The sequence below is a fragment of the Hippoglossus stenolepis genome, chromosome 10 (genome assembly GCF_022539355.2).
Source record: "Hippoglossus stenolepis isolate QCI-W04-F060 chromosome 10, HSTE1.2, whole genome shotgun sequence".
Classification (NCBI taxonomy): domain Eukaryota; kingdom Metazoa; phylum Chordata; class Actinopteri; order Pleuronectiformes; family Pleuronectidae; genus Hippoglossus; species Hippoglossus stenolepis.
In genome coordinates, this window is record NC_061492.1 from 17,525,618 (window position 1) to 17,552,357 (window position 26,740).

The 26,740-nt window shown below is 45.2% G+C and overlaps 1 protein-coding gene across 4 annotated transcripts in view; it reads right to left on the reverse strand.

Moving 5' to 3' along the window:
• Positions 1–821: 821 nt before the first annotated feature.
• The window catches only part of runx3 (RUNX family transcription factor 3), a 50,574-nt gene continuing 24,655 nt past the window's right edge, over positions 822–26,740 (reverse strand). For 2 of the 4 annotated variants that reach the window (XM_035167567.2, XM_035167568.2), the window contains exons 6-8: positions 15,836–15,982; positions 9,848–9,922; positions 822–3,974 (exon numbers count right to left, since the gene is read on the reverse strand). In XM_035167567.2, coding sequence (XP_035023458.1) covers positions 3,493–3,974; positions 9,848–9,922; positions 15,836–15,982 — 704 coding nt within the window. In that variant the 3' untranslated portion in view covers positions 822–3,492. The remainder of the gene's footprint in view (positions 3,975–9,847; positions 9,923–15,835; positions 15,983–26,740) is intronic. The other 2 variants (XM_035167573.2, XM_035167572.2) reach the window with 2 other exon arrangements.

Here is a 26,740-nt window from a genome sequence, read left to right on the forward strand (position 1 = left end):
ATTACCTCCACTGAGGATATGTTTTCGTCTGCGTATCAAAAAACTACTGAACCGATTTCCATGACATTTTGTGGATGGTTGGAGCATGATACCAGAAGAAGCCATTATATTTTAGAGCAGATCCACATTAATTGGCTTTTTTTCACCTTTAACATGTGAGATATGGTGTTAACCCTTATAGTTGGTTTAATTGTTTGCAGGATTACTCAATATCCACTAAACCAATGTCCACCAAGTGTGAGGGCGGGGGCCTGGGCCAAAGCCATAACATTTTGGTGTGGAAGTAGATTAAGAGGTGGATTCAGTATTTTTTTTTCAACGATGTGTGATTTATGTGAGGGTTAGGGTTAAATCAATTAGGTTAGGGTTTCGGGTTAGGGTGTGCTCCTCTGAGTGCCTTTCTCGTTTGTTATTTAGCAGGATTACACAAAAACTGCTCCATGGATTACCCCAAAACTTGGTGGTATGGGTCAGGGAAGGTATTCAATTTTGTTGCGAATCTGGATCAGGAGGCAGATCCAGGATTTTTTGGTTCACTATCTTTAACAATGTGAGATAGGATTTTTTTTCAACATTTTCAAAGAATTTTCAGAGAATAATTCATGGATCGTGATGAGAAAAATCTGACGTGTTTATGGGACTGATATTTATGAGTGTGTAAAATTTGCTGATGATCCAAGTAAAAATCCAGATCTAGTGAATTTAAATGTTTTTTAAGGTGAGTCTTGGGCCTTGGTGGAGGTATTCTAGTTTTAATAAAAAATGTATTTAAAATAAAAACAACCTTTTTTATGAAATGAACAGCAGGTTTGAAGGCAAAGTTGAGACACATGTTTTTTAATTAAAATGATTAAAAACTACATTATCCGCAGATTGTACAAGCACTCGGTATGGAAGCATTAACGATATTATTACATACGTAGATGAGATTCTTAAATTAACATATCAGTTTCAGATGTACATGCTTTGAGCATAAAAGAGAAATGAAGAGAGGGAGGATGATGTAACAGTTTGGTAAACGTAAAGGGGATTCTTTTAAAAAGAAGGAAAAGAAAATGTAACATTGTGCTCTTTAATCCAATATACAATTAAATACAATCCAGTTGTTTTGCATAAAGAATGATATTAGAGATCAATCAAGACTCGCCACACATCTTTCCCATCATTTACATCCAACCAACTGGATTACAGGCAGTTGTGAAGATCTTTGGTTTTTTTGATAAGGAACCACACAAATACAACATGTGGTTTCTCTAGCTGCATGATTTTTGTCCATAGTAAAAAAAAAAAAAAAAAAGGTCTTCTACCATATAAAGGCTCCAGAGGAATTAGGAGTGAGACATTGTTTCTGATTGTTTTAAAAAGTAGGAATAAGGCATATAATAAGTCTTTTATTATTACCTGAGCTGCAAATGCCAGCTTTTGTATTCACTTTGAAATTAAATCTCACTCATGACTCAACCAAATACCCATCTCACAGAGTCACACTAATCATCTTCCTTCTTGTGGAGGACTTTCCGGGTAAATGTTCGACAGCTGACACCTGTCGTTAACGCCTCAGTGATACTGAGATAATCTGTGCAGGTGTATGAATTATTGGCAGAGCGCTGAGCCCCTGGCACTGATGATCAGTAAATTAGACCAGCAAAGACAGAACCGGTGCCATAAAGGCTTCAAAGCACACGCTGATTATTCAGAACAAAGGGACCTGTGCACAACGAGGGATTTTTTTTTTTTTGCATTGCTGTGCTAGGTGTTGGTAAGAAGATCACTCTGACCCCACTGCCTCCTTCTATCCCTTCATCCTCACCCTCCTCCAGGGATAGAGGGATCACATGCAACTGCAGTGGCCTCAGGACAGGAGGGGGGGTGGGAATGTGCACACACACATCTGTGGGAGAGGAATTGTGTGTGTGTGTGTGTGTGTGTGTGTAATCATGAAATCCTTTTTTTAATGTAGGATTTATAAAAAGGCCACTTTAACTGTATTCATGTGTGTGGGATTTTTCTTTTTTAAATGTTTAGCTCTGCATCCTCTTTGTAAATGCAAAACCATATGAGATAAATGAATTCAAACATAGTGCAATAGTAATGCAAATGACTCATTTAGCAGAGGAAGGCAATTTGGAAATTTAAAAGATTGCGGCTCTGGATACACCATGTGACTCGCTGAATCTGTCGGGCCTGGTTCATAAGGAATAAAGGTTTTTAGTGCATCAAAGCTACATTGGAAGACAAAATAATTACATTAAAGATTTTGTTTTTCATAATTTAACAATATATTACACAAATTCCAAATTTATACTTAACAACAAAACGGTATATATACTGTATGCATTTATATTCATATATATGTATAAAAGGAAAGGTAGCGAGAAATGCTCAAGGATTTGTTGGGGTTTATGCGCACATTTCCTCACAATTTGGCTCAAATAAATATCAAAAGTAAACCGTGTCATCCGGTTGCAAAAACCAGACAGACTTTTTTTTGCAGAGAAAAAGGGGATTGGAAAATACATTTTAAAGAAAAATAAAGAGTAGACACAACAGGACTATAAATATACCTGCAGAAAAAGAAACCCAATAAAGACTCCTCTGCTTTTTGTCTTTTACATTCCTCTAAATATCAGCCATTGTCCTGTTGACGCGTGATGCGCTGATGACACAGCAGAGGAGAATTTATGTCCTTAAACGTTGTAAGTCCTGACACATTAAAATGCTTTTCTCTCAAATATGCAGCAATTGTGTTGACACATCCACCGAATGTTATACTGTAGCACCAATGGCTGTTAATGTTCGTATGGATGATGAATTAGGCGATAAGGCACTGCATAGACGCACTGTACGCTTGTGAGGATGTTTTCACAACTGACAATGTTTTTTGCAATGTTTACATGTTGCAGAAACTAAACCTTAAAAGAACCGATCGCTACAGCAGTGCAGCCATGCCGTGGAAGGACGTCGGAGTCACTCCTGGAGGAAAAGTTCAGTGTGACTGCTCATGTCCAGTGTCCATGTAAGTTGGACCGGTCGGCTTGATGAGTGTCTGCTGCGGTTTTTCAGTTCATCCGCTGCACTGCAACTTCCGTTGTCTCTTGTTCTTTTGTCTTTGGTTTATGTCAGAAAAATCTTCCTGAAACTTTACTATGGCTTTTTCTTACCCTCACGTCTATTTACAGTCTCCGCTGAGCATCATCTCCGTTTAAAAGGCTTTTATAGTCTCTTAGGAATACATGTTTTAGCACGGTGCAGGAGTTCACTCAAAATGTACAAAATACATGGAAGTCTTGGGAGAGTTGTAAAACACAAAGTCTTTAAAGCGAGTGCTGGAGAAATAAAAGACAAACATGCAGCTTTTCTGTTATTTTTGTTTGATTTTCTTTCTTTTCTTTCAGTGTTCAGCTTTTTTTTTTAATTTTTTTTTTGTTAATCGTCCTCTTTCCTTTTCCTTCCTCACTTTCTCCCACACCATCTTGATTGTCTAGCTGTCAGTCAATAAGGCCTCCAGACGGACTCATCCAAGCGGCCCGAATTACTCATGGCCGTGGGGGAGTTGCTGTGGCTGCCGTCGGCCTCCACGCCCTCGCTCTGGTTGTTCAAGCCGGGATTCATCAGGCTGTTGGTCACTCCGGGGCCACCGGCCCCCGAGCAGGACAGCAGGCGGGTGGGGGAGCGCTCCCCTCCAGTGTTCCCTGGCGCAACCATGGAGAACTGGTAGGATCCAGAGCCTGTGCCGTAATACAGGTAGGAATTGGACTGGAAGTTTTGGGTCTGGTTGTTCGAGTAGGGTGGCGGCAGGTAGGTGTGGTATCTAGAAGAGGCTGACATGCTGAGGCCGCTGATGCCGCTGCTGGAGGTGTTGGCGGAGTAAGGGAAGGCCCCGGGGTAATGCATCCGAGGGTCTGAGAAGCGGGGGTCAGTCAGCGGCGAGAGAGATGGGAAGCTGCTCCTCTGTTGGAAGATATCTGGCGTCCCTGTTGGCAGAAAGAAAGAAACAAAAGGGTGGAATGAGTCAACAAATGAAAACTGATATTGTGATTACGAAATAAGGGATTCAGAGATTTCTCTATTTCTATTAGTTTAAAAAACAACCCACATCTCAAGGACAACAACTCTCCCATATCCCCCTCCCTGAGCTCAGATTTCTTTACGATGTGTCTGTCCATGGAAATGTCTGCTCAACGTAATGAACTGAGACATTTTTTTGCTTAATAAGAGTCATCAAGCACTGACAGCACATCATCCCACAGCCCCATGCACAAGACTGAAGTTATGAAAAGGCCCCCTCACCACTCCCCACTCCCTACCACTCCCACAAAATGAGCAATGCACAGTGTTCTGTCTTTCTCGGAGAAATGAAAAGACGTTTTGTCAGTGGCGAGGGGTGCTCTGTATAAACACCGATGGCTTGTTGTGCAACTCATCGTAAATCATACTCAGGCGACAGAGGCGGACTGTCACAGAGGCAGACAGAGAGATGGAAAAGGAAAATGAAAGGAACGAGGGGAAGGAAAGGAAGTGGGGGTGTGTTTCTATGTGAATATCCTCTTAATGTGTATCACAGTCTTGACCTGTCAGAATTAACTGCTATGTGTAATCTCACAGGTAACGGAGCGCAGCTGAGCCCAGCTGTTAGGACTTCAGTTTCACCACACACCTTCTAATTTATTCAGCTGACAAAAGGGAAATAGAAATATTGCTCAAGGGTTCGACTTGGCAGTTTGCTTTTCTGAGATTTGGGGCCGCTACTGTCACCAGCACAGTTCCTTAAGTCAAACACCATATTGCCCGTCTCACTTAACCGAGGAGTATTATTGGCTGATCTTACATCCTGAGCTTCGGATATGAATCTGTGCACAGTCCTAAAGTCATCTAGAACTTCTCAACGCTGCATGCTGCCATAGCATTTGAGTTTGGACCATAGCATAGTGACAGATATGTTTACTATATATATAGTTGGTATTAGTGCAACTACTGCAGTATACTTTCTAAACCTGCCTGTCCTGTATTAATGCTCTGGAGCTACTTCAGAATTATTTCTTGTCATTAGTGAGTCCTCCTAAAACAGTTCTACAATATACTTAAACTGATGTTTGTGTTCTGGACGTTGTGTGCAGAACCTTTTATAAACCGTCTATGGTGCAGAGTGAAGTAAGAAAACTTTGTGCTCACCCTACCTGATTTATCTGCATTGAAGATTTTATAGTCTGTTTTTACTGTTCACATTTGTGGTTCGTATGATTGAGTTAACAAGGGTTATTTTTTTCATACATTGCGGCTATTTCAGAGGTTTGTTAAGCAATCGCCAGAATCCTCAGACCAAAGTTTACAACTTTGAAAAAAAATTCCTATAATTTAGCTCGATAAAAAGCATTGCAGCAACAATACAAATGTTATGCTTTTACTTTGAAGACATACAGGAAGTGACTCTATAAATGTTGTTGAGAAGATGGAGTGTAGACCTGTGATGTGTCTCTGTATCTGTCTCAGTCCGATATGGTGAAATAAAAATAATTTAATATCAAAATGATCTTGCGGCAATTTTGATCTGTGGTTTAATCCAGTTGCCAACCGCTGCTGTAGTTTATCCGAGGACATAGGAGAGGACATGTTCAACTCTTCCACAGACTGAAGACACACTGACAGTGTCAGGGTGCTGTAACCATGATCACGTGGTCTACGCAGCACAGTTAATACGTCACTTCCTGTCTCTGTCTGCTGCACCTGGCTGCTTCAGGATCCGATGCTGTTGTGAACATGTCTGTGCAGAGAACCTCCCGCTGTGTTCTGCATGTGTGAAAGGCAAAGCCTCTGTAAACTCCGTAGCCAATTTTCTGGATTTTACCTGGATGTCATGTCGGAAAATGGCTATAGTAGATTTCTACAGTATTTACCCTCCCTACTTATATAAATATCACTAAAAGGTTAGTCATAGAAAATACACACGAGCATCCACAAACATTCCATTATCCTACTCAGGTAGATTCATGGCTGACAAGTTAAGCAAGTCGAGTCTTTGTGCTCATGGCACTCAGATAATTTGGAAGAAGGTCCGGTGGCCAGGCCGACATATTCTGCTACCTGTATACGCCCTTCACCTGCTTGTGCTTCACAATGACAAGGAAGAGTTCCTCATACCTGATGTCAACATACAGAACGCTCCATCCACACCTGCCACTTGTAGACACACACTCAAACACCTACACGCACGCACACCTCGATCCATGGTTATTTGTTTGTCCGCATGTGGCTTTCACGGGTCCAATGTGCCCACATGACTGTAAGTGTAAAATGTGGATTTGGATGGCAGAGAAAAGAGAGCTTGTATTTGCAAAATAGCAAGCGCTTGCACGCCACAGCCCTGAGGGGGGAGAATGCCAAACTTGCGTGCCACAGTCTTGTTGAAATGTCTTTTCCCTGTGTCTGGTGAACTGGGTCCATTTTCAGCTACAAAAAAATCTGTTCCTTTGCAATTTCCATGGCCCCTGCTAGACTCTCTCTTTTTTTAACAACGCACTTCTGCAGTTGAATTTCCTCTTCTTTTTGGGACGAGGGAGTTTGATGGTGGGGGGGCTGTTTCTTTTTCCAGAGTCTACCAGGCTCCATATCTGATTTCACGCGAGGAAAATCCAAGCCTTCAGCTGCTGTTGATTCGGGTGAAGTGGAGTCGGCCCACTAATTCCTACCGGACTCCCAAAAAGCCGCTCTCAGTCTATCCCCCCTCCTCTCTCTGTCTCACTCTCTCTTTTTCTCTCTGTGGCTCTGTGTCTTCATCTCTCTCTGTCCGTGCTAAATTTAGGCTTCAGGGTGAAGCCGGGGAGGGGATGTATGGCGTGGGGACTTGATGATTCTGGCTGCTGCGGCCCACCCTGCTCAGGATCTCCATTTAATTGGAGTTGGTGGAAACGTGTTGGCTAAACTGCGGTGGGGATCGACTCCTGTGTTCTGTCAACGGAAACGGGACTGGACACTTATCACAACACCTTAATGGGCTTGTGCAGCACCAGCCTCTTGGCTGTGAGCCAGAGGAAGCCACCCGAAACTCTGCAGTACAGTAGCTCCCTCTGGAGGAGAGGGCTAAACAAACTGTTCGGTAATTGAGAAGCAAAGTTTTGCAGTCTGCTTTTTCTCCCCCTTAACCGTATTGCATACCTTTCGGCATCCCCACCCTCCCCCACCCACTGTAAGTACAGGCCTCACTGTTATGGCTGTGGTAACAGCGGTGTATCTTTGGCAAAGAGGGTCTTCCTAGCTGAGCCTAGTAGTAGCTGCCTGTAACCTCTGCGGCCCAAAACCACACATGATCTCCATTAGGCTCATCTGAAACGTGTTGACTAAATTGCAGGGACAGGAGAGGGGATGGACCCCAGAGGGCGAGCTGGCACAGTCTGCCGTCTGTGATGTTCCCAGTCTACGAAGCGGGTAGCTAGGAATGAGGGTTTTTATAGAGAACATAGTGTTCCAAAGCTCTCTCCTTTACTTTTCTCTTTCAGCTCTGAAGCACAGCACCACACACTTAACTCTGCAGCACCAAGGCTCCTGTCCCTCTCCACCTTTTTGCCTAGCTCAAGAAGTCCACTACTCCACAGTCAAGCGTGTAACCCAGATATGACCGGAGGTTTGCCTGATTTGCTTATGGGAGAAACTGATTTTGGTTGTTAACACGAGGGCAAGTTTCAGGCAGCCATGTAAGTGTAAATGTGCACAGGGTTGTTCCTGTGTGTGTGTGCGCGTGTGTGTCCACGTGTGGTGGCTGGCAATGGGGAGATGCAAATCCAGGCGCTCACCTGTGAAATGTTTACTCAAGCTTGATGCAAACTGTGACGGCCAGCGCCCAGGGAATGGTGTCTCAGGCAAATAAGTGGAGGGAAGGAAAAAGTAGATAGAACCCCCTGCAGGCTGGTCCAGCTCCACGTAAAGACACACTGCGCTGTGCTGTGAGATTGTTTACTATAATCCTCTCTCTCATCCCATCCCTAAAGAGACTCGACTGCGATGTATTATGGACTCTATACTTTCTTTCAGAGGAAGAGAATGTCTGTTTGATTTACTGACTGGTTTGGGTGGTTCGAATGGATGGCATGGGATGAGTATACGCTGTTGATAAGAGGCGATGATTACAAGGCAGCATAATGCCGGGGCAGAGCTGCTGCTGTTGTGCAGGCCAAAGAACAGGAGATCCAAATGAACACAAATGATCTCCAGGTGTTTATTTAAGTGCCAAGGCTTTGGATGCAAATGATAATCAACTCTGTACTGCGACACCATGGTCACCAGCCCCTTTATCATGTGCGCGGGGAGGATTTTGCATGTCCCCAACTTGTGACATGCAATACAAACAAAGGTAAAGGATGTTTTGGATTTACAAAAACCTGAGATTTTCCTAATGCATCAACAAACAAGCATACATGATTAATATGTTAAGTAAATCTGTGTCTGTGGGAGGTAATATACTTCCTTCCCTGCTAAACCATAGACTATTGACTGTATACTGTTATTGTTTTTGTATTGTGTTTTCTTCCATCTCAGGCTTTAAGATCTCAAACATACCCTTTTACTAACCACCACTTTCATTGACATTCACACCATCATAAACGTATTTCTCTGGTGAGGAAAGGCTGAGAGTAACATGTAAATAATTAATTACTGATCTCACAATGAAAACACGTCACTTTTCTGTTTCCAGCTTCTGACATTGTATCCTACCTAATGAATAAAAGGAGATAGAGCGAGATCAGTGAAGCAAATCTAAGGTTTCTTGTGTCTTGATGTCTGTCCTCACCACAGTGTGAGTCTATGACTCAGCTTGTCTGGTGTGGTGGTTTCTGGGTAGGGGACGAATTGAAGACTAAGGGTGCTGTTTGATACCAGAGATACAAATGACAGAGGGAGTGTCAGGGGAGGAGGAAGAAGAGGAGGAAGAAGACGAAGGTTGGCAGAGTGGTGACGTCTTAGGAATGTTCTGGGATGTAGCAGGGCCCTACGGGCAAAACGAAACGCACTCCAAAATTGTCACGACGAGTGACACACCCTGAGCTATGCCTGCCATTCTAGCTGCTCCACTTCAGTATTGTTTGTTTGAAAGGGTGTTAGAGTGTCTACTAATTAAAATTAATTAGTTTGGAAATCTTCAGTTTGTTCTGGGGTGTTCTTATAGATGTACCATTTGGAAGGTGTGAACTGTCTTCGGCAGTCCAAAGTGCACCAATTATCTCCTCTGTATTTATCCAGCCGGTTTGCTCATACTTAGCAATTTAGGCCATTGCGTATCGTGACCTCACCTCTCCTGCTACTGGTTAATTGGGCCTCACAATATGATAATGTCTTGGCAACTAACAACCACCCTTGGAAACTATTTTCTCATTAACACACACAAATGCACAGGTATGCAAATACTCAAATTCACATCAGATCTGGGGTCAAGCTTTAAAGCTTGGGTTGGCAATCCTGGAAAAGCTAGCAAGAGCAGGCCACACATTGGAAATATGCAACTGATACATCCTGCCCCCCCCTCTCATTGACCCTCTTGTCAAAAATACGCCCCCAAAACACATGAACGTGCCCTGCCTGACAACTGCTCACCAATTTCTGGCTATCGTCTCTGCTTCTCAGTCCAAATTAAATGATTGGTAGTGTTTATTAAAGTCCTGCGAGGGCCACAAACACTGGCTTTTTTTCGTTTTTCCCCCAGACAACTTTATTTATCAGGATGTGAAGGGGATTTCAACAAATTAAACACAAAATGTGTTTCTAAAACAACTAACCAAGTCTACCTTAATAGTTTGGCAAAGTTGCACAAAAATAAATTGCACAGAGACGTTAGAAAGAAGAAGATTGCATGTCTAACCTGGCCATGGTCTCAGGTCCTCCTCCACCTTGCATGTCTTCAGAGCGGGGGTGTCCATTTGCTCCTGCCACAGGGCTGTTTTAACACACAATATGAACAGCAGGTGAACATGACATCAGTGGAGGTGTCCTGCTACTTTAAATATTGCAGTTCCGGTAAGAGAAACGCATGGGTTGTGTATGTGTGGGCGTGAAGACGTGTCTGCCTGTGCCATAGAAATCTAAAGCACGTTCCAAAAAACACCCTCCACAACAGACTTGTCAAAACTGTCTTGACATCTGGAGGTTTGGAGTCTGTGTCTTCCTGTCACAGGTTGGTCTTTGCTGACTGAGCAGTGAAGACTGGGAAGAGGAGGGGTGGATTTCTCACCAGTGTGAGACCAGGCTTGGAAAACATGCCTGATGGGTGCATGGGAGATATTTTGGGGTCTTTCAGGCGAGACACCACAGAGGCAGCGGATACCTGTGAAGCGCAGGACACTTGCTCGCCTGTCCAGTTGAGCTGTCAGGAAGCGAAGGAGGGTCAAGGACCTGCTGGCCCAACGCGTGGGACCCTGCTTCACACTCAACGGCCACACCGCAAGAGGCCTGACGCAAACAGGGGGCTGTTTGCTCTAGGTCTGAGACGGTGCAGTTGTGACAAGACAAGCTGCTCGGAGATCCGTGAACATGGGTTGTACTGAAGTCTAGTCACCATACCTTTGAACACGTTGTTTAAAGAATTTTCCTCAAATGCACATTAATGTTTTCATCATAAAGACAGAAACCTACATAGTTTTTCACCACAGTTTTTTCTCATGGTGCTCTACTTTCAATGACAGCAGCAGACGACCATGTGTTATCACCATGACTCTGCCCACCGCTGTTGAGACACCGCAATATAGTAAACTCCTAACCTCCTGTCGTGGCAATTAGGACCGCGATGGATGCCAGAGGCAGGGAGGGGGCTGGTGCTGGGCTGCATAGCCCAACTGGGGCTCGGCATATGTAAGATCTTTGCTTCCCCTGGAGCTCCTTTGCTTCCTTTGCAAATGCCCAAATCAGCACTCAGTCAACGAGAGGTCCTGCACTATGCCTCACAATGGCAAATTCTTACACATAAATGGCCTTATTCAGAAAGGCTTGCAAGCAGCTGGTACGATTCGCTCAAGAAAATAAACATTTCCTTCAAATATTTTGATTGGCCGGCAGACAACGTCAATACCAGAGGCACAGATTACCTCTGTTAATAAGAGGACCAGCCCCCTGGGTGGAGCCGAGGAGTGGGGAAGGAAGGGGCTGAAATGGGAAGAAGTGGCAACTGCGTCACTAATAAGTAGCTTTGGGGTGCTGCCACTGTCAGTTTTGGGAGGACACAAATAAACACACGCGCTGCTTTTTAAAGTGCATGTTTAGATCAAAGGGACGGCTGAGAAGATGTTTGAGCCAAAATGGCGCCCATCCTCGTGACTCCGGATCCAGCAACGCCTCTGAGACATGTAATGCGCCTGCCATAATGAAGCGTGTCATTGAGACACAGTGAATGCCAGTCCTTGTGCTGGCTTCCTGCTTCGCTCAGGCCTTAAGGCGTCGCAACGGGGAGAGAATGTGAGAGAGCAAGCAAGAGAGAAAGAAAGACGCCAGCGAGGGAGAGGAGAGAGAAAGAGAGCGTGTTAGAGAGGGGAGGAACACGGCCTTGGCTCAGCTATGTGGGACATTTGATATGTCTTTTGAGCCCTCACTTATAACATGAGCGAAAACAAACACATGGGCTGAAAAATCCTATGTTCTCTTTGAGAGCTCGTCGTCCTCCTGCCCTTCCCCTCTCCCCAGACTCAATAGAGACTGTTCATGGCACACATGTAGTTTCTGTAATTGCTGAAATGTAAAACTCAGCCCGACTCTGATGTGAAATTATAACTTACACAAACAGTTGAGTCTGGTAAAAAACAACTTGCTCTCACTTCTCTTTTTTTCTTCTTTTTTTCTACTAAGCAGGCAGCTTCAAAGATTTAGTATTTTTTTCGTTGGAGAACAGAAACATTTTCAGTTTGAATTATTCATCTCAGGGTCACAAAAAGCGAGTAACCACAAGTGAAGCTTTCAGGCACCATAACAAATAAACTCCGTGGCGGTCATTGACATATTATGTAAATAGTGGAGTGTAGAAGTAAAACAGAGTGTCTAAAGGACTGGTCCAGATTCCTGCTCGTTTTGGTTGTGTTGGCCTCAGAGGGACAGTTTCCTGCTCGGGTTTGGCAGAATTCAGCAAGAAACCCAACTAGTGTGACAGCTACACTCAAAAGTCCATACCACAGCTACCTGACGGTGCTAATTTCCTGTCTCGCTCCCGCTTCTAATTGGCTGATCATGTCATTCTGGATGTGTAAATTTGTGCGAGCGCCAGTAGCGGAGTGCTGCCTCGAACCTGGGGGGCCGGCCGGGTTGTTTATGTGGAGTAAACAGTGTGGTCACTGTGGACGAGGCAGGCGGGGGCACGGCTGCACTGGGGCTGGTCCTCCCTCAAACAGGACTTTTTCTCGAGTCCAGTCCAAAGGCCACAGGCTGAACGTACTGAACAAGACGGCCACAGCTGCAGCACATGTTTGCCAGTTGTGCAGGGCGACGCCAGAGGTACCAGCATTTGTGGAAGTGTCATTACTTTTTTTGCTCCCTTTTTAAAAATAGAAATAAACGCTGAGTATATTTAAAACTGAAAAGTGTAATTTATTATTTCTGCAAGATTTACGTGTCATTTTGAATAACATCACCACATTGGTGACACATTCAGACAGACAGGCACACACATTTTCAACTACACACACACTCTTTTGGGCCGTCATCAAAGCGCTGAGCACTTGACTTGATGGCGGAACGTTATGCTAGTATCTGATATTCATCTTCAGAGAGGAACTCACAGGTGTTGGAACAAATAACATGTTAAATGATACCACCTCAAAAGTGCCAGGACTTTTCTTTTTGGATGATTAAATTGCTGCTGTATTTCTTTTTTCCCCCGCTCTCGCTCGCTCTCTCTCCCTCTCTCTCTGGCTGTCTCTCTCACTATTAAAACACATTTAAGTTGAAAGAGCCGCTTTCGTCTCGGCACTCTGTTAGAGGCTGTGCCAGGGGCTTGTTGAGCTTTGTCTGCATTTAAAATGGAACAAGGTAAAATTGGAATCTGTTGGAAAAAAGATTCTCTGTCGGATGTTTGCAGTTTTTTGAAGACTGGAAAGAAATGTGTATAAATGATAAATTTAACGCCGCAGCCAGATGTTAGGGGACAAACTGCATTCTGTATCTGAGAAAAGGGGATGAAAGGAAGAAGCTGCCACCCACAGACACACAAAGTATACACAGGTACCTCACTTGAGGTTTCAAAAACCAGAATAACAATTTAGTACTTGATTGTCTGAGTGTCAGATTTGCTCGACTGCAGTAGTTGAGCCACGCATTTTTAACCACACACACACACACACACACACACACTCAGTGCCTCCGCCCTCTCTGAGAATCATTCCACATGTCTAGCAGGCTTACCTGTGGCCAACGAAGAACAAAAACAAGCAGCCAGTGCAGCGTCTGCCAGCGTGCAGGAATCCTGTCACTGCATGCACTGTAATGAGCTCTTAATTACCCTGTCTGTCTGGGGCACTAACAGGGAAGCTTGCAACACTATCACGGAACAGGGTACAGTAATGTGTGTGTGTGTGTGTGTGTTTTGTATTTTCAATGTGCCTATGTTGCAATCGTCTCTCTGTGTGTTTGTGTGTGTGTGTGAAGAATCCAGGGTAACGTTGAGCAGATGTCTGAAGACGTGTCTTGTTGACAACAAAACTGAGACAGTATTTCATGGCTCAGACAACAAAATTAAGCAAGGAGGCTTTAGGAGGAGATGACACTGTATTTTCTTATTTAGTCGTCTTCAAGGGGAGCAAACGCAAAGGTTCCAGCCCTGGATAATGGAAAACATCTTTTGTAACAGCGAGACGGGAATCCACTTAATTATAACGTGTTGATGGGCGATCTATCACCCGGCAATACTCAAACAAACAGGCCCCGGGATTTAAAGTATCTGCAAAATACAACAGTGTCTGGCAGGGCTTCCAAAAGGCACAGACGTGTGTGCTGTTGATATGTAAACATCTCGCAGCGTCTCTGAATGGGATTTATTACAAGTCTGTTTTTGTTTGAGCTTTGATTGTAATACTGTAGCGCTGTTGTCTGTGCACGATTCCCTACACATACAGGAGCGCTCTGTGTGATCTGCGGGATGACATACATCCCCAGTCTTGCCGCTCATCCGACAGATCGACGAGGTGGGAGGGAGAAGGGCCCTCCGCTCTGTTATTTAATTATTTTACCACTCTTGCCCTGCGGTATGCCGTCATGATGGTAATACCACACATTAAGGTGTGCGGTTTTTAGAGCCCTTCCCCTCCTGTCTCGCTCGCGCACACACACTTCTTATAGACGGCCTCCAGTCACTGGCGGCTGTAACGTGAAGCCCAAGGTCTTTACACTCTCTGACAGTTCCGACTGATGTTAATGTGTTGTGTCTGCTCGCTGTGTATGTCCTGTACATGTGCGCGTTGCAACATCGCAGCCCTTTGAAGCCTGACGAGCCAATGACGCTCTAATTCCTGCTCTAATCCAGTGCGAGGCAGACGAGAGCGGAGCAAAGAGCTGCTCTTCGTCTGCTGTCTGGACCCAAGTCTGTACACCTCTCACACACACCCCCCACCTCCCTCCGTATTCAAGTCAGAAACCTAAAGCTCCCAGTAAAAGCTTAGCTGCAGGGGGCTTTTTATTGGCAGACATCGTACAGAGCTCACGCCAAACTCTAAATCATCAGAAAATTATCATCACAGTGGCTGTATTGTATTTTCAGCGCAACCGGTCGGCTGTGTTTCTAAAATGGCTGACATGTTTTCTGCTCGGTACGGGCTGTGCGAGGGCAACAAAATCAACACCAACAGTATAAGTAAGGACAAGGGGGAGTCAGGGGGTAAAAGACCCTGTGTTCTCCACAGTCAGCTGTTAGATAGGACCATACTGGTGACTCAGCGCTGGCTAAGCTGCGCACAAGGCCAAACACTGGTGCACGGCTGCGATACACACTGATAGAGATCCACCCACACATGGCGCAGTGCTCCCAAATAAGCCCTCCTGTACACAGCAACATGCTGATACAAAGGTAATGAGATTCATTAGCTATGAGAACTAGAGAGTAGGCATTTCAGCGAAGCATATTCGCTCTATCTCTTGTGTGTGTGTTTAGTCTGCATGCTTCCTGACATGGCATCCTGTTGCAGAGGCAGTGACATACGATGAAGAGCGAACACTCATCCTCCCTCCTGCCATCACCCACGCAGCTGTCCACAGCACACACACACACACACACACAAACACATGCACACATATGCCCGAAACAACCCCCTCCCCTCCGTCGCACCACCTCAGTCTCAGTCCTTGCCCCCCCCCCACGCGCCCCCGCACATTCGGCCAGTCTGAGAGTGACGTGATTGCCAAGGTAACGGGCGGCTGTTACATTCCTGAGGCTGTAGTGTGCGGCGTGTGGAGGCCAGCCTCAGTGCCCTGGGCCAAGCTCGGTTGGCAGCACCCGCCACGCCACCTTGCCACAGACTCAACCCTTCGCGCTGTGGGGCCCAGGACCCACCAACGCAGGGCATCCGGGGACAGAGCTTGACATGAACTTCCCCTCGGATGGCCAGCATGTATAACAGCTCCCAGATTAGTGGAATAAAACTCAAAAGCCCCGGTAGTGAGAGGGGGCACTTGGCTTAGTTTAATTCTGTGTGAAAGGCTTCTCCTGTGTTGATGTGCAACAGATTTGTTGTGCAGAAAACGTACCCACTGGCCAAATAAAACTAAATCTGTTTATTTTATTGAAGCAGGTATTTATTTCTAAGTAATGGCGATTAATAGAGTGACAGAGCTGTGGTGACTAAAGGGATGTTGGTTGGATGTGGTTGTCTGTGGTCCTCACCTTGTGTGGTGCTGAGGTGGGTTTGGTGCATGGGGCGGGGATTGTTGTTCACCGGGCCTATTCGCATAGTCCGTTGGTAGCGTTCGATCTCTGACAACCTGTCGGAGAACTGCATCTTCTGGGGGTCTTCCATCTTCACTCTGTGCCCTGGAAAAAGCAACAGAAACGGGGCCGAGTGAGGAGAGAAAATTAAGGACTTGCCAATTTACCACCTACTTGAGAGCGGCACAAAATGGCACTTTGTATTTCCACAAAGTCCTTTTCGGAAAACTCCTTCACACTCCCTTCTTAATGGAGCCGGGGCAGTTTGTCCTGACAGAAACAACCTCTCTTTGTCTGTCTGAAGTGTAATTGATGTGAAATTGACTCAAATTGTGATGACCATCAATATCCATTGTAATTCACGCACGCTCACACAGGATGGAATTATATAAGAGGAAAGACCGAGACGCTGTCACCATGTTTTTAGCTTCCAAATACAAAAATATTATTAGGATGTTAACAGACCTTGAAATACATTGGCTAGACACTAAGTGTTACCCAAGCTGCACCTGCTGCAGTGTCATCAGCAGATAACAACGGCATAAGTGGTTGAAAATAATTGCAGGAGGAATGTTGTTTTCCCTGAAGTCTAACAAATAATGGAACTATGAATTGTTACCGCAGGCATTTTTGTGCACTGATGAATTTAGGTGATGTTTGCCTTTTCATACACACACACACACACACACACACACACACACACACACACACACACACACACACACACACACACACACACACACACAGGTCTGACTGACACAGCACTTAGTCAGAAGGAAACACCCAGACAAGGCTACCAAACCATATAGTCATCAGTCTTAAACATAACAGAGAGAAAGAGAGAGACACTGAAAGAGCTTTTGTAGATGTGTGAGTGTGAGTGTGTGTGTGTGTGTATGAGGTGAGAATTAACTGCGAGCAAGAGAAGCCCATCTACTGCACCTCTTTTATCCCGACCCGGAAAATAAACCAACACACTTAGCGCCCTTATCACTCTGATGTCCCCTCTGATCATGCCTTTCATGTAAACACTTGCATGTACACTTAAATGTACAAATACACATGTTCCACACGCACACATATGTGCGCGTGTTCCACATGTCAACACACCTTTAAATGTTAAGACGTGAGTCCGGATGAGGGCTTTGCCTCTAATGGGAGGAAGAGATTTTAATGTAACTATCAATGCACCAAAACTGTGTGTGAACCAGCATGTATACATTCTGTGGTTTTCTCCCTGGCATCTCTACAGAGTGGCCTAATGTGAAGTAATGGCTGGATTTGAATATTTTATCACTATATAAAGGGGGCAAGGCAGACGGACCAATATGGATTTTGCCCGTCCTTTCTCTCCACTGACCCATGGGCAATATATCTTCCCTCAGAGGCTGACCCATGGGTAAAGTTTCCTCTCGTTTACCGCTCTGTCCATTTGTTTGTGCCCACCACCACCTCCCCTCCATCCTCTCTTTACGAACTATATAGAAATATCTAGCTTTGACGGCCCCCCGACACACACACGCACACACACACACACACACACACCCACACACACACATCCATACAGAGACACACAGGGCACACAGGCACACAGGGATGCACAGACACGATGTCTGAACACAGACAGGCGCTGAAATCAAACTCCCTGACGTCCAAAGTCAAAGTGCCGCATAGAATATTTAGTTTTATTCACCCACTGATCATCAGTGTCGTGGCACTTAACTTGTGTGAGAAAGTGAGAGACTCGATCGTGACTAATCTGTCTGAGCAGACGCAGCAGTTCTGTTGCTCTCCAGCTGTTTGTTTTCCCCAGCGCTAGGACGTGGGATGCCAAGGGAACGGATGGTGTGTTCGTATGTGTGTGATTCAACTCTCCGGCCCACCAGTTTGCTCACTACCGTTTCTCCGGAACTTATACTGGCTGGGCGGACACACACACACACCCTTACACACTCTGTAATATCTTTTTTATTCATGCTCACATGCATGCGGCCAGTCTGCCTTCTTTATAAACCATGATGGAAGGAATGAAGGCCAGGGTTTTCTCTTGCTCTTAACTCTCTCTTTCACACACACACATGCACACACACACACAGCGCCAGGTCCAGGCTCCATCACCCACATAGACACTGTGGCTACTGTCTGTTCCAGGCCAGGGGCGGCCAGGGGAAGCAGCCCTCCAAATATAGCCCCTATATGTGTCCTTGTGTAGTTATTAAGAGATTTACACCACCTCAAACGGCTGAGGTCAGGGAAATGATACATCCCATCGCTCTCTGGTTGGAAAAAAAAAGACAGACAGTCGGGGGGAAAAAAATGATAATTGGTCAGTTTTTCTGTGGCCAATGGTGGTCGAAATGAATTGGCTGGCTCTTCAGTGATGAAAGTGATCATTCAGCTGCACGCACACACACACACACACACACACACACAGACACACACACTTGAGCCTAGCTGTAGATCCAGTGGCCCAGTTCCAGCTGGCAAAGGCCCACCACGTTTGGCGACACACTGTTCATAGCGTCCAGCAGGGGGTTTAGTGGGCTGTGAGATGGTGTTTTTTTTTTTTTAAGGGGAGCAGAGGCCTCATTAGAACAAAGCCTGGAGCTCATTAACCCGGGCCCCACAGTTGCTGTTAACACCACTAATCAACTGAGAGGAGACGCAAAACTTTTTTTCACGATCCTGTCTGATTTCCCCTCTGCCTTTGTCTCTTGAACACTAATAAACCAATCAGGAGAGCAGCACTTACTCTGATTTCCTCTATCTTGTTTAGTTTAGTTTTTACCTACAATTGAGTGATATAATGCATGGATGAACAGCCATCAATAAATGAAGTCGTCTGACAGTGCTCTCACGGAAAGGTTGGCTTCCAGCAGTGGACAGGTGGTGAACGTTCATGTGTTATGGGGGCGTAGCTTTGACAAGAGGGCCAATGGAAGTGGTTGGGATGTATCTGTTGCAATGTAGTCTGCTCCTGCTATCTTTCCCAGGATTACCGATCCTAGTTTTAAGCTGAAATCCTTAACATATAACGATACCTTACTGTATGTGTTTTTTTAAATAAATGCCTCATCCCTACTTTAAACTTTAATTCTTTATCCACAGTAAAAAAAAAAGGTTTTAACATCTACCCTAAATCCTTTGTCTCTGCCAGTGAACCAGAACCTGTATCCTCCAGTTAAACTCGTCTTAATACGCTCTCTTTGGCCAGTTGACCCTGACTGTAGCCGCAACGCGTCTGCTCAGACCGCCAACATTTGACTTCTATCCACTCGACGAGGGCCAGGGGCCAGAGGGGTGCGAGAGCTCCACACCAGCCCCATTTCAGAGGGGTTTCTGTGGTCGGATGAATATTTAATGTGTCAGGGTGCACTTAGGAGAGAGAATGCCCTTTGTTTTTTTCTCTCTATGATATCATAACCACAAGATAGAGCTGGGAGATGGGGCCCAATGCACACATGAGGCCTAAACAGCAGCGCTCAATACGCACCCAGAGTCGAAATGGATGCTAAAGGTTGTAGATTTACTAGCCTCCTCTCAAAGTAGCGGTCGCATCATCTGAAAGCATTATGGAAGTCTATGAAGAACAAATAAAATGCTTGATATAAAATGTCTGGTATTAACGATGTATGAAAGGCGATGGCTGTGTTTTGAAGCGATGGGTTGTGTAGTTGTTTTCTGAGTGAGTGAGTGTGTGCACGTCAGTCTTTTTTATTTCCTGATTGTGTTTAATCTTTGCTGCAGAAAAACGTTTGTGCTGTGCCTTGAAGTAAATAGGTTCAAGTGATTTGAGGAGTGCAAAAGTGTAAAAGTTTTTGTTTTCACGTGATTGCACCCGAGACGAGACCACATGAACGGCAAACTGCGCCGAGCCTCGCCCAGCCTTCCATCCACAAAGCCCGTATCAGCTCAACACAGAGACGCTGTTTGTTCAGTAAGGTGACAGCCAGGCCTTAAACACCGACGCCACGGCTAAGTGATCACCCAATATGACCCGTTTCCTTCCTTCATCCCACACGTTTTTCTCCACTTCTCTTCCCTTCCTCTGTGTCTGCGTGTGTCTGTCTCCATTGAAAGAAAGAAACATATGTTCCCGTCCAAAGGGAGACACATTAGACACAAGCTCTTTTTAGTGAAGGGCCGGGTGCTTTTTCAGGGGCAAAGTGAAACTCTATCTGGATGGCAAAGGGCAATACGTGCTTTGGCTGCAGCTCAAGTCTGCTCTGAATATATTTGAAGTGTAAATATTTGTATTTGACGTATAAATGGACTTGATAGGCCCCTGATAACATACTAGAATTGATTTGGAGTGAGCAGTTCCACAGAACGAAAACTATGTCTTGACTGTTAAGTCTATGCAAGTATGATATAGGATTACATAGAAAAAATTTCTGGGCAGTGTAGGAAGCATTTCTGATTCTAACATGAGGTCTACAAAATGGCAGCTTATTGTGATATTTTTCTTTCAGAGTTTTTCCTGTGCTGTTTTGCCACAGTTTGAAATGCATTTAACTTTCTGTTTAGGTCAGCGAAGCTCAAGCTGTATTTGTAACGTGTTGATGTAAAGTTCAGATTATCGTCCCCACAGAGCGATGTAGGGCGACAGTTGAACATGTGTTGCAGCGAGGCCTACTTGCTTGCTACTTCCGTTCACCCTCAACAGACACTGGGGACGTTGCAACATCTGTTGAGCAAAGTCTTGTACACCTGTCTTCCTCTTCCTCCTCTCTAGCAGACCTGAACCCCCCTGTATGTTCTTGTTACCACCCTGCTTCTTTTCAACACACTCTTTGTTACTTCCTTTTAATTCTATAAGTAGCATCACAAAAAGCATCTCTGCAGCAGCAGTGTATTTGGCACCGTGGCACCAATCACACAGTTGGATATTTCGAATCAGAGTTCTTGTTTTGAGGCTGACCCTGTAGGATGTGGGTTTTACCCTTGGCTGGTGATTGTGGCTGTCTCGTCTGGGCCAATCTGAGTCGATGCTAGCCACACACAGACATTACACTACTTTATGTTCATTTACATATCACTCTCATAACACTTTCAGTATGAATGTGTTCAGTTTTACGACCATATCATTACCACAGATTGGAAGCACAGTTTGTTTTTCTTGGATGCAAACTAGGTGTGAGTCAAAGTGTTTGCCATTACTATAGCATCACTCACATATACAGTGCCAATTTTTTTTTTTTTTTTAAATGGAAACATTATTTGAATTCAGGCTGTTCAGGAGGAGGTCAGCAAACGTTTTTGGCACAATCGTGTCTGCAGTTCACCCTCTGAGGCAACAGCTGCGGGATCATCTGGTCCCTTAGGCTGATGCATCGGCCGCTCTCTGGGGACATCAGCAGTGTGAAAATCCCCCTCTCGCAGGCCTGAAAACAAGCTGCTCACAGCGGAAGTTGCTACATGAGGCTGTTTGAGCAAAGAGCGCAGCCTTCCTTTTCTGATAAGGGGATAAAGCTCTTTGCCTTTCTGTGTGTGCGTGTGTGTGTGCAACAGAAGCAGTGGCACACAAGGGCAGCCCTCAAGCCAGGCAGGTTGAGGCAGGCAAGCAGAGTGAGGGGGTGCCAAAATGAGGCCCAATGCACCCGGATTGTCTAACAATACTACAAGGCCCGTAGCACGTTGAGAGCAATCATCTCTCTTTTGTCCGATCATTGTAGACTTTGTGTGTGTGTGTGTGTGAGTGAGTGAGTGAGTGAGTAGCTCGGGAGTTTAGGCATGTTGGGGGTGATATGAGCAGGGTTGTTTTCAGGCCTTTTTTGGCAGCTTGCCCGCAGACGTCGTAGATTTCCCAGTGCTGCTGCCACTGCTGCCGCTGGTTTAGCCTTGCTGAGCACAGAAGGCCTATTTGGCTGTGGTGGCCGATCATATTAAAGCAATAAGCTGCTTTGAGTGTGTTATTTTAGCTCTAATGGTGAATGGGGTTGTGTGTGTGTGTGTGTGTGTGTGTGTGTGTGTGTGTGTGTGTGTGTGTGTGTGTGTGTGTGTGTGTGTGTGTGTGTGTGTGTGTGTGGGTGCGTGTGCGTGCGTGCGTGCGTGCAGCAGTCAGGTTGTTCTAAGCATCGAGATGCTGGGGGAAAAGGTGGGGGCTCTCACAATGCTGTGGGAAAGGAAGGCGAGCTGCTGCTGTCACATACATCAATGCAGCGCCAGCAGATGTGTCAAACGGCTTCGCGTTCACACCTCCGCGCATACTAGCTTACACACAATAATGTGCAACAAGTGAACAATTACCCCTACACACACACACACATGTACACACAGTTCCACAGAATGACAAATTATTATTCAGTTGGGTCAAAGTAAATGTGTGAATTTTCCACTGTGGAGGCATGCACATATTTTTACTTTCAGCCCTCTCTGTTATCATGCTGTTATGGGACTGCTGCAGTGATGTTGAGGTTATAAAGATTAACCTCCTCTTTTCTGTGAGGTTTTCCAGCCTGTTTTGAGGAGCCAAGGCTTCCCTCTGTGTTTACCCAGAGGATTACAACCTTCCCCGCTCCTGGAAGCGAAAGAAAGGTCTTGCTACACCTATTATTTGCTCACTGTTCCTAACCATTAAGGACTGAAGAAATAAATATCCAAACCGCAGGGTGGTGGTACATAGCGTCTTTTCCAGTAACCAGCAGGTGCCTTCTTCCCACAAATCGCCCCCCACTCCGCCCACCGGCCCCGCTGCCCCAACGCAGAAAACGGTTTATTGTCATAATGCAGTGGGGGATAAAATATTCCTCCACTCACGGGCCATTTATTTTTTCTAAATGCAGATCGGAACTTTTATTGAATTACGGCTGAAAGGTCGTAATGGCTCCCTCCTGTATGGGTCCGTGTAAATAAGGAAGAGTGAGCACACGCAGAGTGAGCATTTTACTTCCGTTCATAGGTAGGTAAACAGGAAGGACGCTTGGCCGCTGACTTTAGAGGGGGGTGGGTATAAGGAGATGGAGAGACAGAGCCGGATAGACCACAGTGTGGGGGCGCTGGCTGAGCTTCTTGGTCGAGTCGGAGAAAAAAGTTTTCTACTTGCATCATCAGAGTGAATTAAGCGCTGTCTGGGGCCTCTGTAAATAATTTGACAATTCCTGCTGATGTTCTTTCTGGCGTCAGCAAATAAGGGGGGGAATTTTGGTCTGAGTGGATAAAGAGAGGCCATTTCACCCCAAGGCAATTGTGAGTCTGTCTCCGACAGTCATCAACTGGCCCGAGGAGTCGGCATTGCACTGTTGGACAATGTTTTTCTTTTTTCCTATTTTTAGCAAAATCTTGTGCATTGATGTTGCAGCAAGATGACGAGCAGGAAACAGAGAGGGTGAGGGGAGGAGTAAGAAAAAGGGAGACAAACAGGGGCATTTTCTTATATATCTCAGTTTAATCTAGGTATTTTGAATCATTAGGTTTTTACATGAAAGCGTAAGCACAAAGGTCTGTGTGTGTGTGTGTGTGTGTGTGTTAGTGCGTGTGCGTGCAGCAGTCAGGTTGTTCTAAGCGTCGAGATGCTGCGGGAAAAGGTGGGGGCTTTCACAACGCTGTGGGAAAGGAAGGCGAGCTGCTGTGTGTATGTGTGTGTGGCCCTCAAAGGGAGTTGGCCTCAAAGCTTCTAGGTGTGGTTAAGGTGGCAACAGTGGTCAAAGAGCTTCCATCTCATCTTTATGTACCCGCCCACGACAAAAAAACGATGCTTTCATGTCTGTGCAATCACACTTTAATGACTCTGACAGCAACGGCCCTGCAATCACTCATATCTTAGATAAAAAGACATAAAAAATGTCATACAAAAGTTATCACTGGTGGGGACTCCATGACTACTGTAGGATACTGTCCTCATCTGTCACCAATCACAAGCCCCCGAATGTGGTTGAGTGTTTTGTCCTGATACAAGTTCCGCTCTGAAATCAGCCCAAACCAGTTCAATATGCACTGCTGCATTCCAGTGGATTTATCAGTTGACCAATATTTGCTCTTCTTCTAATCACCGAAGCCAAGTATGACGCGTCTGGAGTGACCCGGGGAGGAGGAGTGCCGCAGTCGGCGGCCTCCAGTCACTGCAGACGCCAGAGTGCCATTTCTCTGAAGAATAAATAAATATCCCTTTTATCTGCTCCCATCTGTCTGGGAGTGGTATTGAAAATACAAAATATCCTCTCTAACAAATCATAAATGAGGTGGTCATGAGTTGGATTGTTGAGGCTAGCCACTATTTGTATGTGTGTGTGTGTGGGATTATGTGCGTAGGCTACTATGTCTCCAGGTTATACATCTAGGAGTCATGGTGAGCCATTAGCAGTTCAAGAAAGCACCCAGTGTCAGACATGCCACTGGTTTTCCCCTCCCCTGGCACTGATACACCTGTAGGCCTTTCTTTCAAAGACACCCATCTCCATTTTCAAACATCAAAGTTGCCTTTGAGAGAGCAATTCGCATCGAGGGTGAGCCTTTCATGTGATTTGTGGAGCGCGGGCGGGGCCGTGGGGTCGACTTAAAGAGATGGACGCACCTGGCAGGTGCATGGGCCGAGCAGCCGCACACGCAAATATACACACAACAACGTGCATGCAATCTTTTTTTTGTTGTTAACTTTGCAGAGAGACTGCAATATCACTGGAAAAATAACACAGCAAATGTCATTGTTTGTCTGTTTGCATACTTTGTACAGTCTGTGTGCCAAATGCAAATAGAATCAACCCGCCAACTCCAACAAGCACCCCCCACTGCTGCGACTACCCTCCTCCCCCCCTCAGCCTCAACACCCCCACCACATCCACCTCCACGCCTGCCATTCTCCTCCTCGAGCTGTGTGAACACACCCAGCCGAACAAACAGAGGCAACAAAACACGAAGGCACTTGTGTGATTTTCAGTGGATGCGTGGGCCCGTGGGTGGTAAAGTGTGTGGCCTCCATCTGAATCTATGCAGCTATTAGGTGAACTCTGTGTAATCATGTTTATAGTGGTGAATTCATGTGTGACAATTTGTCTCGTCAGACAAATTGTCACATTGACCTCGCTGCGGTACAACCAGCTTCCTCATCCTACAACACTCAGCAAACAACTGTCTCTCCTCTCCATTTCCTCTAACTTTCTTATCAGCCCGCAGACCTCTGGGTGGGAACGAGAAGTGTCTGAAAGATTCAAATTTTCCGGAGGAAAAAGTAGAATAAATGATAAATACCTACTAGAACCATAAGCTGATTTGTCTGGACAGTTTAACTTGTACAGTAACTTCAGCGTCACATACACGCTTAAACTTTGTTGATTTAATAATTTAATTTAATGATGATAACAGCTTTGAGTGTGTCCTCAGATATTCACAAGCTTATGCCTAAAAATACCAAACTTTGAAAGTTTGAAATACTTTCTTAATCTGCTGTTTTTAGCTTTATTTATTTTCTGCAACTTTATACAGTACAAATTAGTAATTAATCTGTTTTTACAAATCTTTCAGGGAAAATTATTAAATTACATCACATGTAAATACTCTTTTTCTTTATATATTTTTCATAAATATCTATATTTTTTTGAGGCTCAAAAAAGTGACATATTTCCTAAAAGTATTTAACAAGCACCAAATATTTTTGACCAGATTGACCCTATGTGGCAACAGAAATACAAATGACCTCTCCCTTGTGGGTAAATAGGCAGTGGCTGATGTCATGTATAAGTGAGGCAGTGAGAATGACACCATAAATAAAGATGTGGGATTAATTGAGAATAACCCTGCAGGGTGCATCGAGTATGAGCGGCGCTGCGGAGGCATCTGATACCAGCAACAAACAGCGAGGGTCTCAACACTTAAGTCACCTGTTTGTTTGTTTTTTTGCATTTCTAACTCCTAATGCTCTCTCTTGTTGTTTGCAGATTATAAAAGCTGCGGCTCAGATAGAAATGGAGAAGGGTTGTTGTTGTTGTTGCAACAACAACTGCAACAGTTGTGTTTCAAGTTTTGGCTTTGACAGAAGTTTGATAATAAAGAATGAAAAGAGGATGGGGGTGGGGATGTGGGGTGACGAATGCCGGATGTGTGATGAGGAAATCAGCAGCTCGGGTGACAAAAATACATTCTGTTCAGGAACTGAACGCTGTCTTGTGTGTTTATATACATTTATTTGCGTGTGAGTGGGGACGTCTAAATACACGTTATTGTGCGTATGCTTGCTCATCTATGTGTCTATTTTACGGCTCAAGTGTTGTCACAAAGCACCCTGTTCTTTGTTACATTGCCGAAGGCGGGCTGCCACTGCAGTCCTGTCCATCAGGTTCTCCCAACTGGATCAGTAAACATTAATAACCCCCACCCCCACCACACCCCCTCGGTGCCAGCTCCTCGGCTGCCAGCCATGCAAATGCAGGCCCTGCACAAAACAGCCGGTAAAGCCCCTGTGCAGGCCTGGGCCCTGCAGCCTTGCCAGCCCGCGGACAGGTGAAGAAAGCAGCCAAAGCTGGCTTCAGGCTGTCTTCAACCAAAAAGAAAGCCAACGCTTCGGCGTGCGGGCGACATTGTGGTGGCATTGTCAGTGAAACATGGAATGGGATCAAAGCAGGGTCGGAATAAATATGTCTCTGAGAATGAGGTTCCTAATGAAAAAATGCTGTTAGTTTTATGCGTTGGCAACGGTGCCTCCCTGCTCCGACTCCGAACGTCGCACAGACGATATAATGTGGTGCCTTGTGGTTAGAGAAGAATCTGAATATTTTTATGGTCCTAATAATGTCTGAATGGTAGTGTGTGTTCCTGTGCTTTGACTGTGCCGGGACACGACTGATATTATTCTCTTCAGAATGTGCCTCTTGTTAAAATGTGAGAGGTCCTTTATCTTGTCTCACAAGTGATTTCTATTTTGAGGCTACG